At 45.9% G+C, this 14,830-nt stretch overlaps 1 protein-coding gene across 1 annotated transcript in view; it reads left to right on the top strand.

The window, feature by feature from the left end:
• The window catches only part of gabrb3 (gamma-aminobutyric acid type A receptor subunit beta3), a gene marked incomplete at its 3' end in the record, with an annotated part of 34,671 nt that overhangs the window by 10,704 nt on the left and 9,137 nt on the right, over positions 1 to 14,830 (top strand). Inside the window, exons 2-7 of the mRNA XM_079296625.1 lie at positions 1,634 to 1,681; positions 3,477 to 3,568; positions 3,720 to 3,787; positions 9,775 to 9,995; positions 11,419 to 11,501; positions 12,058 to 12,195. Coding sequence (XP_079152751.1) covers positions 1,634 to 1,681; positions 3,477 to 3,568; positions 3,720 to 3,787; positions 9,775 to 9,995; positions 11,419 to 11,501; positions 12,058 to 12,195 — 650 coding nt within the window. The remainder of the gene's footprint in view (positions 1 to 1,633; positions 1,682 to 3,476; positions 3,569 to 3,719; positions 3,788 to 9,774; positions 9,996 to 11,418; positions 11,502 to 12,057; positions 12,196 to 14,830) is intronic.

The raw sequence follows: 14,830 nt of genomic DNA, 5'->3' as shown, positions 1-14,830 counted from the left end.
GTTGTAGTAGTCGGTCTGGTCTCCTCCTATAGGCTACACCGCCTCCCTCTCTCTAGTGCCTGCTGCACCGCGTCTCCTGCATCGCCCCCAGAGGTGTTGCAGCAGCGGCGGCATCACACACGCTGCCTCCTCGGTCGTATCCGCGAGCCCCGGAGGAGACTGGGTTCACTCCACATCTTCTCCGCGTCTGTCTCTCGCTATGTGCCGCTATACTGCCGGTGCGAGAGAATGGAATGCTGCAACAAAGGCTAATTATTTGATAATAGGCGCTTTCCATTGGCGGGCTGGGAGGAGGAGGCGCACTGGCGGCGCGACTGGGGGGGGGGGGGGATGTCAGATGTTAACAAAATCAGGTGCGGGTTTTTAAACCCTATCGCTGAATTCAACGGAGAGAAATTAGGCTCTTTCTATCAGGATATATCAGTGCGGACTAAACTTTTTATGTCAGGTTAACTGAACCCTTTCATGGACACCACCTGCCATGTTCCAAATGTGTTCATTTGAAAACAATTGGCCGTTATCTAACACCATCAATTGTATAAAGATATCATGTTTTCAAACTATTTAGGTCGGTTTGCTCAATTGCATTTACAGAAGCAGGACATTTTCCACACCTACCAAGCAGAAGTAGCCCCTGCGGTACCAGCACGCCTGGTTGAGAATCACTGGGACATGTCCGACAGAATGTCAGACTAAAAGAAGATTACCACAATCACCAAAAAAAGAAACTGAGATCTGACGCACACAAAAAGCAGCGCTGCTGTTATTACGGTGTCACGGAGGAAGAAACCCGTGAGGGGAAAGAAACAGCATTTATTTGGTTTAATTCAACTCAGTGTTCTTTGTTTTTATTTATCTATCGTGAATTAGCACGTAGGTCCCGTTAACACACCAGTTAAGCCCTCCTCAACGAAGTCTCAACCAAAAGTCGTTATCATCCTGACGGTTGCCATAAGAGGGTAGCCGAGTTCCATGTTTCAGACGGATCATGAGCTTCTGATGCATAATCTCCCTCCACGTTTCTTAATCCGTCTGGAGGTCCGCTCTGTGGACGGGGCGCGTGAGAAACACCGGCGGCACGAGGAGGCTGACTTTCAGTACCACGGACAGCTCGTGAGCGGTCGCACCTGGGAGAAGTGTTGCCCCCCCCCCCCTCCCCCCACAAGACCCCCTACCTGGTTAGGTTTTTAGGAAAAGAGCTGGTTTGGGTTCAAATAAACCCTCTCTGGCAGAAAGCCCCGAGGGCAAACTTCTCTCACGTGCCGACCGGTTGGAGGAGTGTGGGGGGGGGAGGGGGGGGCGCTCCCACAGGAAATTAGACTGCCTTTTAACATTGGCCCTGCAGGCATCAGGCTGTTTTATATGCCTGCTTTATACTGCGAATAGAAACTGAATTACACAGAACAAATAACGCACACAACATATTCAGGGAGGGTTCTTTGAATAAATGAATGCAAATTAAAAGCAATGAAAGCTTGACCTAAAACGGGCATTTTATAGCTCAATTAAATATTAATTTATAATAGATATTTGTTTGTGTTATTAGTGAAGTGACTAATCACCCGCCTGTAACGCGTTTCCATTGGCTAAACGCTATTCTATCATTAATGATGTCATCATCCTTTTCTTCCAGGAACGCTGTTGACGGAAACAAGAAGTTGTTCGCCATCTATGACACGAGGTAGGAAATGTCACCACAACTACACAGACACACATTATTTATTAATGAGCTTCTGCAACGGTGAGCGATGCGCGCACACGCAAGCGGTCCTAATTATCCGCAGAATGTCCGGAGACTTCAATATTCCTCAGCCGAAATAATCGATGGCAGAGCCCCACATTTTAGAGAAGGAACAGAGACCATTACAGGCGACGAACAGGCTGATCAACTGCAAGCATCGACGAGTTGGTTGATAAATGCCACCTGTCCCTCATCGATATAGTTCGGGTCCCGCCATTTTTACAGAGAACTCATGGGAAGGGAATTGACGCAGATGGTGTGAGGAGCACTCTAAAAAATATCCATTTTAACAAGGCAATTTGGTGTAGGAAAAATGAATTGATTAAATATTTTAGTTTCATTTTAATTTGTGAGATAGTTTCACTTTCATTTCGGACACATTTTATTTCAGGATTATATTCCATTTTTTGCATTTTTCTTATTTTAATAATTTAACCTGTTCTAGCTTTATTACTTTTTTTAGGCTATAACATGACTCAAACAGGCAAAAAAATAATAAGAAAAATAAAGTTTAACCTTAAAAAACCCCACAAAAAAACAACATAAACAACATCAATACAAACGCAAACCCCATCTTCTGTGAGAAGAAATAACCCTGAATTATGTCATCATCTTGAATTGGGCTCGAGGCTTCACATTTTTAACCGGAAAAAAGTCTGCGTCACAAATTCGAGTTGGGCACACGCAAGCATTTACCCATTCGAGAGGAGTTGACTGAAAAGATGCTCCCGAGTTGCATTGTGGGAATCGTAGGAACCAGTGTCTTTGAATCTCGTCAAATATTATAGGGACCATCTCTGCCTCGGCTGCTTTGATTGCTGCCTTTCTTTTTTTAATCTGTCTGTTGTGAGCTGCACAACTTAATGAAAGTGACTCGCGAAATAGCTGGAGTGACCCTTTAAACACCCACATCCATCCAGTTTACACGCATGAATAGTTTATTGGTAGTTTATTTAAAAAAAAGGATAATTTAGGAACAGGTCACAGATTGGGAAGAAGTTAATTTGCATTAGAAATAATACGCTTTACCGGAAAAAAAAGAAAAAAAGAAGCACCCTGAGTAAACAGACTGTACTGCAGCTACTGGTGGGTACTTTTTTTTTTTACAGTGTAAGCGTTGAGCTTCGTCTCTCATTTGAACAAGCCGAGTGCCTTCACCGCCAGCAGCAGCAGCGCCGCGCACCCGCCTCATCAACATGCGCTTCAGCTCCCCAACGTAAGAGCCTCTTCATCTCGCACAGAGAAACGCGGAGCCGGGGGGGTTTTCAATGCCGGTGGAGGCGATGTCTGCCCACATTTCATATCTGACTCCATCCGCGGCGGGCTGCTGACTTGTACCCCCCCTCACCTCCACCCCGCCTTTGCTCAGTCGACTTTCTCCTCTCGGGCAATCAATGGATTTACTCTGATTTTCAAGAGCGCCGGGAACCGTCTCGACTGTTGCTGCTGTTATAAACAACGGGGAAAGAGAAAGGGGGAGAGAGAGCGAGAGAGAGGGAGGGAATAAAAAACAAAAACAGGAAGAGGTGATGTTTGCTCTGCACAGGGTCCGTCAATTCCGCGTCTTGTCCGCGCTGGTCCTCGGTTCGATTGTGTGCTGCGCGAAGAGGTGAGTGCTTTCGTCTTTTCTGTGAAGTCAAGGTTATTTGCCTGGGATGATTGACACGGGAGTCAAGGTGATGTCCTCTCCCCCCCCCCCCCCCCCTCTCCCCCCTTGTTCCTGCTGTCATTCCAGAGTCAACGAACCGGGCAACATGTCTTTCGTGAAGGAGACGGTGGACAAACTGCTGAAGGGATACGACATCCGACTGAGGCCGGACTTTGGAGGTATGTGTTGCCGCGTTTGCCTCCATCAAATGTCCCTCCACGCCTTATAGGCAGCTTTATTTTTTGCCGCCATTCACAGTGTTGTGGTCAGGTGCAGAGGTGTAGGCCTATATCAATATAGATATAGATATCCATGTTTAATCTGTTCCAGGGGCCCCTGTTGCAGTCGGGATGAGCATAGATGTGGCCAGCATAGACATGGTGTCAGAAGTCAACATGGTGAGTGAATCTGTACATTGAACACTGTTTCTCATGTGTTTACTCAGCGGCATAACACACACACACACACATGCACACACGGTCCTGCTGTACATTGGCGCTCACAGAGTGTATTGCCTCGCTGTAGTAGGGAAGTCCTGATGTAAATCCCGTCATTTTTCCCTCGCAGGCCATTATGTGATGCCCAGATGGCTGGGCTGGGTTTCCTGTAAGCAATAAAAAGGTCTTTATCTCACACAGACACACACACACTGCCAACACTGTGTTGGCTTACACGAGCAGAACCGCTCGGGCCGGGTGTAAAAGAGAGAGAAAGGAAAAAACACAATACACAGCTTCCAAACAATGGCGATCCTCAGACTGCGGCTCGCTTACAGAGGGTAGATTAGAGCTGCAACGGTGGGGTTTTTCTTCTTGCAATCAATACAGTCCACATGGAGTGAGGACAGCATGGACTCCTCACTCTCACTTTAAATGTTTTTTTATTGCAGCAAGAAGGAAGCTCTGCTTGTTAACCTCTGGAGCCACAGTGTTTCAGGCGTGTCCTCCCATGAGGCCCCCACTGAGCAGAGCGCCATCGGGGCACTCTGATTGGATTTGCCAATTTGCAAGCTGGACGTGACCACGCGTTCCCCCCCGCCACACACACATGCAGGAAAAGTAACTTCAGTAACGTCACGGTGCGGGAAGCATCATTCCACACAGCGCCAGTTCCTTATTGACCGGATCTACTGAAGAGGGAAAACAAAATGCCAGATTTTTACTGCACCATACTAGAAAATGATCACTATTCATCTGGTGGGAGGTGTGTGTGTGTGTGTGTGTGTGTGTGTGTGTGTGTGTGTGTGTGTGTGTGTGTGGGTGTTGATCAATAGTAATGACTCAATGGTTTCTTCACCCGGTGACTCCTGGCTTTGACTTTCCAGTCTCTCTCCAGCGCTCAGGGCTTTGAAACAAGAGCTCGCTGTTCTTTTGTATTTCAACTTCAACCAAAGCAACTCATAGAATTTACATTTATATACTAGTAGTTCATTTTTTGGGGGGGGGGGGGGGGAATAATTGCTGCCGGGTTATATTTACATGAAGTGACATTTTTCAAGCAAAGACAACATATTACCAATTTACAGCGACTCCGTTGTGAGGATTTGCTGTTGTTATTGTCTGATACGACAGTAAACTGAGCAAGTTGAAGACCTCGACTTGGTATTTTCATTCTTTTCTGACATTGTATGTTCATCGTTATTTCTTTACACTTTTGATCTTGTTACCCTTAATCCTCCATCTCCGTCTGTGCTTTTGTCACCTCTGTCAGTTGCAAATTAGTCGTAAATAAATAAACAAATTTTAAAACAATATCTCATATTTTACAATAAACTCTATTGTTTTATGAATGCTTAGTTTGCCACCAGTTCAGTTGCTAACGTCAGCTTGCAAGCCACGATTGCTATTCTCCGCAGAGCACACGAAGGCCAGGCAATCAGACGGAGGAGATCACACGTAAACAGATAATTAATTCGGTCTGTTTCTCACCGCCAAGCAGTGCGCCGGGGGAGCACGCACAGATGAACAACCCCCCCCCGGCTGTGATCCAGTGTTGCAGCCAAAACAAGACCGGTCAAGCTGTTTGTTGTTTTTTTTCGCACCAGCTTTTTGACATTTGGTGGACGCTTTTTCATCCGACGCCGGGGCCCGTCTGCGGCTTCAGCACGAGGGATTTCTCCAGCGGGAAACGGATAATGAGCGCTTTTGTCCCGACTGTGACAGCGCCGTGGTTTATCCACCGAGCGACACGAAACAGCACAGCCCCCGACAAATGCTGCTCCCTCCCTCTCTCTCTCTCTACTTCTTTATTTTGTCCGGCTCCATCATGCATTCATCTCTGTTAAACTTCAGCTGCAGAATCCACTTCGCCCACGGCCAAAACTGGGAAAAACCTGTTTTGAAAAGTTGACAAGTACTGCTTGCTTTGCTGAAAGGAGGCCCGGATCCAATGCAGCCTGTTCTACAAGGAACGCAGATTTGCAGAACAACGCTGCCGACGTTTTAGACCTGATGTGACGCTTTCTCTCTCACACAAAGAAGGAAAAACTGAATAGTACAGCACTCTATGGTGAATCACAAGCGTGTGGAGGGATAACAAAGTTGCGGTGCAAAGGGCCCAAGTTTAGACATCGAATGCGGTGACTAAGGCGGAGGTGAACGGGTAGAAGATGACCTCTGCAGCCCTGGGAATTCAACTGGACTTAATACACCGGACCGGAGACGTAAAGGGAAGCGGAGGACTCTAAGATCTAAAGACCCAGAGTCCGCTCACTCCGGCGCCTTTTTCGCGGGGCGCTGGGGGCCTCCTGCGCTGGCAGATGCTGAATCGTCTGATAAAGGCGCACTAATTACCTCTGAGGTTTGTTTGTGGTTGCGCGCCGGGGGCCCTCCGACGCGTGCTCGGACGAGATCAGAGCGAGGCGAAATAGATCTGCGTGTGCTGTACTTTCACAAATGGATCCCTTTGAAAGATGTGCGGGGAGCTTTTTTTTTTTTAAAAAAGGCTGTTTTGGTGTCGGACAATTGGTTTCACGTAAGGTTCGGAGGTGGAGGTGAAAGGTTAGCTGACAGTGACAAAGACGGTTGGCGCTCCTCGCGTGGGGAAAAGGTCAGAGTCGGTTGCTGTGAATGCAGTTTGCAGTAACAGGCTGAACAAGCCAGTCATCCGTACACCCACGGATGCGTGTGGGTGTCAAAAAGAAGAAGAAAAAATCTGTCATTATGGAGAGGTGAAAAGATCTCTCTCCATCTCTCTTTCTCCAAATGTTCCCGCTGCCTGTTTCGTTTTCGTCATTTTCAGAGTGCACCAGTAAGAAAACAAGCCCATAAAGTACAATGCAGTCACCAAGGTGTCCACAGACTGTCCGCTGCATTACATACAACTTGGAATCAGACATTGCCTATGCACAAACTTTGACCTTAATTATTTGTATATGGTCTTCCAGCCAAGCAAAAAAAAAGAGCAGATCTTTTTTCTTCGTCTGTGGGCTCTGAGTGTGGCTTAATATACCCCGTGTCTTTTATCCGGCATCCGGCTTCCTGCCTGATGGAATGTAATTGGCCTCAGGAGAGAGCGCGCTGCAGGGTGAAGTGATGAGCACGGGAGTTTCAGAGTAAGCGGAGCTGGCACTTCCTGGTTTGCGCCGCCGGCCGAGAGGACGGGCGATTCACCGCCAATCTGCCGGCTCTAGCTCTACGTACGCTGTAACGGATAGGGCAGCTCTATGAAGAGGGAGCACTACACGAAGTGGTATCAGATGTCCACTACACAATTATCATGGACAAAAGAGTTCATTATAGCGATGTTAGCGCAGCATATGTAGAAAATCTAAAAAATCTAACTGTACCAGTTGAATCCATCTATAGCTTTGTTTATTGTACGTTGTGTCTCTTGTTTTTTGCACTCAAATAGGTGGAGAGAGAGTCACACCCATGAATAATCTAAAAATAAATAAATGAAGCATCCTGCACTCACACTTTGCATTTTCCAAAAAGCCAAAGATAAGGGCCAACGCAAAATAATTGGGCAAATAATGTCATGTCGCATGAAAAAAGAAAATTCTTAAAAATATATTTCAGTGCAAGTGAAAGAAAATCTTCAAGGGAATGTATGTGATATACACCAATAAAAAACAAAAAAAGGATTGTGTACTTCAGTGTCACAGTGTCACATAAGGGGAAAACGTTTTTACTGTTTGGCCTCTATCGTTCCCTCCGTCTTACCCTGTTATGAGGCAATGCAGCATAACATAGTAGACAGTGGGGAAATTATCCTTTATATTGAAGACCAACGCTGTCATTTGGAGATAAAAAAACAAAAGCCCAGCTCAATAAGGGACAGAGCTATTTTTAGCATTCTATAGCAGCAGCAGGAGGGGTACAAGGAAGTCGGTGAGGGATTCCCCCGCATATACCGCCTCGGGGTCCATCCCGAGGGAGGGCTCCAAAATGACACTGAAGTGACTCAAATTGCTTTACATGAACGAGCCGGTCGCCGCGTAATGCCGGGGACGGAGAGCACGTGCTGTGTGACGAACAATGTCAGCGGGATGTTTTCCTCATCCTCATCTGAAATTCGATTTGATTGTCTCCATGCAACATTGATGAGGGCTCCTTCGCCGCGTGTTTGTACCGGCTACACGGTTAATCTGAATCATTTATGACCCATGTGCGCGCTGTTGCCGCTCGCTCGCTGCGCTGCCCACCTGCTGACACTGAAATGCACACCGCTCTAGGGGCTGGGAAGAGTGATGTGATAAGGGGTCAAAACGAGGCGGTGTGACAGTCATTTGTAAGGATTGATGGGGGGTAAAGCTATGGTGGTGATGGAGGAGATGGGCTGTGATCAATCCACATTGACCCCCTTAATGAGGCTGTGACTGATGATGCTTGTTGCCCTTTATGTCGTAAAATCCTGGAAATTGACATGGATTAATTCACTTAAAGGAACAGAGGAATGGTTGACTCCATGGTTTCATCCACCAGAGCTGTACAGTGTATATGTTGCTTTACTGCAGTGACTGTCTGTGAGCGTCCGGTCCAAATTGGGGTGAGGCGAGATCCAAACTCACCTCACCTGCCAGATGGTTTGTTGAACAGAACCATCTGAGAAGCCGTCATTGGAAACCATTTGGGGAAAGAGCGGGCACTTCACTGGGTACTGTACTGTAATATTTGAGGTGTTTTTACCCAATTAATTGGTAAAATGACCAGTGGGATTTTTAAGGAAAGACACTGTCTGCCACACATACCTCTGGGGCTGCAACTTCTGATAATTTTCATCATTGGTGGATCCATTGATTACTTTATTGTTCTATTGATAAAACATTTTGATTTAAAAAAACAACAACAGAATATCGTTAAAAATGGTTCCAAGTGCCCATGATGACGTCTTAAGATTGCTTGTTTTGTCCAACCAACAGTCCAAAATCCAAAGATTTTGTTTTTATAATGACATAAAAGAGAGAGAAGCAGCAAATCCTCCAATCACAAAAGGTAATTGCTATTGTAATACCACATTTTTTGGAATATTAGTATATTCCCACATGATTGGTAATAACTGGCCACAAGCAGAATGGCTCCATCACTATGGAGGCTGCGGACACCAAACAGGTCCTGGTTCCACCGCGGTACATTAATGGCTCAGTGCCAGTGAGCTTTCCGCCTCATGCTGGGGGACCAATCTGGATCCTGTGCTGACTAAGAGCTTCCCTGTTCACTCTGTGCGCTCACCAATCCTGGAAAACAGGCTCATTGAGTATGAAGTGTTAGAAAAAGAATAATAACAAAAGGAATAAATAATTAACACGCAGCCATAATCCTGTTTCATTCTCTTCTCTCGTGCAAATGCAAAAGTGTTTTCTCGGCTCCGGTAATAACAGTGTTGAGACAAACAACTACTACGGTTACGTAATCTGCATTTTTTTGTTTCGGGAAGCCGTGCTCGTAGCAGTGGCCGTTTTAATCCTCGTTTTATTTAAATAGTTTTCGTTTGGGGCGAACCGGAAATCTGCAGCACCGACGGACATGTGTGCCTTTGCCGGTGCCAGCTCAGCTGGTTTCATTTCAACGCCACAGCGGGCAAGATCATGGCATGGCCCAGAGAGAGAGAGGGAGGGAGAGAGAGAGAGAGATGCAGACAGACTGAGAGAAATACAGAAATAGAGAAGAGAGACTGTTAGCTTGGATAAGTGGATTATGTGATGTGGAGAGAAGAAGGGAGGGGCTCTGTCCTCTATCGCCGCTGCTGCTTCCATTCTGCTCAAATACTACTTGAATCAAGTAAATAAATAAATATTAGGAGCACTAACAGCAGGGAACGGGCAGAGTTAACATTTCAGAGCGGTTCCCTTGCTTTGGAGGTCTGCAGTGTCTGTATAATTTAAGTAAACGTATGTTTCAGCTGTGACCTACTCTTATTGTCTCTTCCCGTGTTTTCTCCACAGGACTACACGTTGACCATGTATTTCCAACAGTACTGGAGGGACAAGCGTCTGGCCTACATAGGGATCCCCCTCAACTTGACCCTGGACAACAGGGTCGCCGACCAGCTCTGGGTCCCCGACACCTACTTCCTCAACGACAAGAAGTCGTTCGTCCACGGAGTCACCGTCAAAAACCGCATGATCCGCCTGCATCCGGACGGAACCGTTCTCTACGGCCTCAGGTGGGTTCTGCTTTGCCATCCGCATGGGTCTCCCCCTATTTGGGGGGGGGGGGGGGGGGGGGCGCAAAAACACACTTGTGTACAATAAGAAAAACAGAAAGAACCTAACTGACTCGACATGTTTTTGTTGTATTTTTCAGCACAGTGCCGGGAGTGAGTTTATGTAATCTATAATATCTAATGTGCGATTTCTGGGCCATGCAATCGAGCAACACAACAGGCAACACAGTGAAGCTCGGGGCCAAGAACCTTCTCTGACGTCTCCCCGTGTCCAGTTCATTCTATGTGTTTAAAGCCCTGTTACGCCACCACAGTTGCCATGAAATGTAGTCTGAACAGGTTGGACGGTGCCCGAATGCAATGTGAAGCTTGCAGCTGCTGTTTGATAGTTGTTTCATAAAGCCCTTGTTTTGAACTTCCATTGATCTTTTCGACAGGCAGGTTCAGACGAGTTCGTGAGACCTATGAATATGGATGCATGCTTTGAATTATTAGACTGCAGAGACAAAAAGTGTGTGCGTGTGTTTGCACGCAGACTTGCATGCTGGCGTTTGCATCCGTCAGTGTTCATACTTTACAGTCATACAGTCGTGCTTGATTATGCAAGTGGAGTTCATAGCACTTAGCCTGATGGGCTACTTATAGGCCTGGCAATGCTTTTCAAGACATCAAAGGCAGAGGGAGATATATGGAATAAATGGATGCCAGGTAAGGCTGCGTAACATCATGGTATCCAAGATTTGTTAGGGCTGCGACGACCGATTATTATCAATCCATTGATCATTTACTTGATAAACTCTATCAACCTCACAGCATATGTATTACTTCACATACTCTTTGATCATATGTCACTCTTCATCACAGTGGAGTTGTCACCTTGCTGCTACATGTGAGCGGCTAGCTAGCTCGCTAACTATTATTTTGAAAATAAGAATCATGACTTGTGTTTTAGAAATGTATTAAATCGCTTCCCAATTCATTTGTTCATTTATATGTTTTATACAATGTATTCATGTGATAACAACAGACAAGCTTCAAAGAGCATCGATATTATAAATGTATCAAACTGAGACGTATATTGGAAGTCACAATCATAACAATACATCTCTATCTTGCAGACACCATGTATATGTTGCTAATTTTAGCTGTATAATATTCACACCTAATGTGTTTTTTTTCGTAGCCTCATGAGTCTCAACTGAATGAAGACATCGAGTGGCTAACTGCCAAGCAGTTCATCAGGGCAGACTTATCCTAAAATCATTCTCACTTTGCCTTTTTCACTTTGCATTTCACCTCGGAGGCGGTGCCTTCATCTTATTTTAAGATGCCAATGCCAATACTCGCCGGTAATATGACGCCATATTGTCTGACATATTCTGTCCTGCGCCCTCTCATTCCTCCTATGTGTCTCTTTGTTCAGGATAACTACAACAGCAGCATGCATGATGGATCTCAGGCGGTATCCGCTGGACGAACAGAACTGCACTCTGGAGATAGAGAGCTGTGAGTACAAAGACCAAACGCCGTCAGCACAATATGCAAGCTGACGTGAACACCAACACGGTCTCGTAGTAGTTGTAAATCCGTCTCAGGTACGAAAGTAGAAGCTCCAATAATGGTGTATTGGTCGGGATCCAAGAATGTCTTAAAATAACATGAAAAACAAGGCTTAAGACAATCAGAGGATCCCGTTGGCGTCCTTGTAGGTTCAATTTAATGTTTCTTAAATACAGTTTTAAGATTGGAGCACTTTCAATAGGTTTTTTTCAGATTTGTTACAAATAGTCTCTGTATTAGAATAATAAAAAATGAAAAGACAGGAAATGTCAGCTATTTTTGTAAATCTTTTGACATTTTTGTGAACTCAAGTGACTCGCTTGCTTTCAAAGCAACGTTTTCTTGGAAGACAACTTCAAACATGCTTCCTCCCAATTGACAGCCCAGTTGGAAGAACAGCAACACTGCATATCTTGGTCTCCTGTGATGGTTAGACAGATGGTTACACCTTGGTGCATGTGTGTGTGTGTGTGTGTGTGTGTGTGCGTTTCTATTTGTGCAGATGGCTACACCACAGACGACATCGAGTTCTACTGGAAAGGAGGCGAGTCGGCTGTAACGGGGGTGACGCGGATCGAGTTGCCTCAGTTCTCCATAGTCGATTACAAGCTGGTGTCCAGAAACGTAGTCTTTTCCACAGGTAAATGCTCGACTGTAATGCCTTGTGGATTTACTTTGGGGAATAATACACGACAAGTGGATCTTACATCTTCGATGATATTGTTCATGTCCAGCGTTGGCCTATTTTCAAGCTGATTATTTAATCAATTTCTGTAGCAAAGAAATCCGTGCAAAAGCTTGATCTGTTGATCCTCAGAGCCAAAGTTGTGTTTGTCAGTGCTTCTAATTGGGTTGAAGTGAGGTTGAAGCCGCCTCTGAAGTATCCCTGAAGTAACAGCGGCTGATGCGAGGATGTTGGAATGGTACTTATCCAAAACATGATGTAAACGCTGTGATTTACAGAGTAAATCGTGTCCATGTCGGGTGGCCCTTGACCCTGAGAGGTGACGCTGGAATTAATGGTTTGGTTGTCGTGCTGATGCTGACAAAATGTAGCTCCAATCAATTAAATCAGTCAATGCAATCAATCAGCGTGACAGTAGCAGATAATATGAAAGCCTTTACACCCTCAAAGTGACGGTACGTGTTGTGTTCAGCCCTCACATTTCACGGTGAGATAAAATAAATCCAATGCCGTAAACCTCGAGAGAACAAAGCCAACAGGTATCAATGGCCTGCAGCTACCCCAGCAATCCCCCAAAAGCCGAATGAATATTGACGGGAACAAAAAACGAAACATGGATGCCCAGGAAAAGGAAATGCCAACACACGAGAGACGGTTTATACGCCGCGTAAATATTTCGGTGTCAACTGGTGTTGTGAAACACATGAATCACGCGTTATCTATAGGTTCACGATGGCCATTTTCTCAGGAGATTGTCATCTCCCAGAGCAGTTAATTGGAAGACACGGCGACACGGAGCAACATGTCACGTTAGAAATCATTCGCAATGTCGTATTTCACGCGATTGATTTGAGTTGCTCACTTGGAGAAGTACAGAAGAGTAATCCAACGGTCCTCATTGCTCGCAGGGCTGGTCTGATATATGCAGTGAACTTTGGATTTACATTCGTCACACACTGAGGCGCTGAATTAATCTGGTTTTTATGTGTACATTAAGTCCCCGACGCAGAAACTTTATTGACGCTCCCGAACCAACTGCCATATAATCTGGTCAGTGGGGACTTATTCAGGGAGGCAGCTTCTCCGCAGCGGGGAAAATAAAAGCTGTGTGACGTTTATTAATAACAGAATTTCTCACAGAAGTTATGCTCGTGAGGAGGAGCCACACCCAGTCTGAAGAAAACCAGGACACAAAGAGCAGATAATTCTTTTGTTTGCCTTTTGGGGTATTTTTAACATTTCTTTTGAGGCTGCACACTCTTTTTTTTCACTCTCCGTCTTCCAACAAGTGCCTCACTTTGAGTCGCCCTCGTCCTCACTGCGTCTTTGTCCTGCGCATGTGCTGCATTGCGTTGGCCGTGTACGCGGCGCGTGTGCCTCTGCCTCGGTGTGTGAATCGCATGCGAGTGTGCGCGAGGCGAGCGCGCCAGAGTGCACTTGTTTCAGAGAAGTGGCACGTCCCCCGCGGGCGGCGACAATTAAAGTTTAGTGTCCAGCCGTCCTGCTCCCGTGCTCTTGGCAGGTTGTGTGAAGCACATCAAAGGCTCCCCCGCAAGACTGGCTAATGACCAGGTTCCCTCCATTACATGTGCCACTGGACAGCCTTTAATTCCCTCCCACCTTTTCCCCTCTTCTATCCCCCGGTTTCTGCCCCGTCTTGGCATCTCTATCACCCTCTGTTGCTTCTTTCGTATATATTTTCCTCTGTCTTGTAAGGGGTGCGGTTGGATGCCAATTACCCGGCTCTCTGACTGAAAAGCATTCAGGGCATCGCACATTCATGCGGAATGCGACCCACAACATCAATTATTCTCCTCGAAGCACACACGCAACACTGCCCGTGTGTGTGCGTGTACGTACAGTAAGCAAATCCAGATGCAAAACGCACGCGTGACTGGATAATTTCTGTGTTGGGTGACATTTTAAATGTCACCCAACATGCGCAAAACAACACACTTAAATGATTTAAGTGTGTTGTTTTGCGCGTTGTGTGCATTCATCACGCCACCTTTTCTGTCTTCATCCTTCTCCGGCAGATAGCTGCAATAATAACAGCTTTAAATATTCAAAAGCATCTGTATTTCATGTTTTTTTGCTGTAATTTGACAGTAAAGCCCTTGAATATTCCTTCACATGTGAAGGTTTTAGAAAACATGAAATGCTTCCAAAACAGCTTTTGAAAAACAGCTCTTTAATGAATGTAGCATTGACGTTCATTAGTGGGCCCATATCGGCGCACTTTCCTCTCTGCATACATGGACGACTACAGCTCTAGCCCTGAGTTACTGTTGCCTGCCAAGCTTTCCATTCTCAAATGGCATATATGCAGTTTACAAGAATAATACAATGGCTGATTAATCAAAATTTATTCATCATTCTCTTTTAATTAGCTCCTTGGCCTCGGAGCTCAGCTAGGTTGCTATTTAGGTATAGTAAGCTAGTTAGCCGGACTTGGAGCAAACAAAGACGCTGTTCGACTGCAGCGCCCCCGCCATGAGGGTGACAAGAGAGACAAAGAGAGACAGACAGCAGGCCTCCTAGCGCCACCGTGTACCCAGCCGCCTCTCCCAGACTCCATCGTTGTTCTGTC

The sequence above is a fragment of the Melanostigma gelatinosum genome, assembly GCF_949748355.1.
Source record: "Melanostigma gelatinosum genome assembly, chromosome: 24".
Lineage (NCBI taxonomy): Eukaryota > Metazoa > Chordata > Actinopteri > Perciformes > Zoarcidae > Melanostigma > Melanostigma gelatinosum.
Note: the sequence above shows the minus strand (reverse complement) of the source record. Positions and strands in the feature narration are given on the sequence as shown.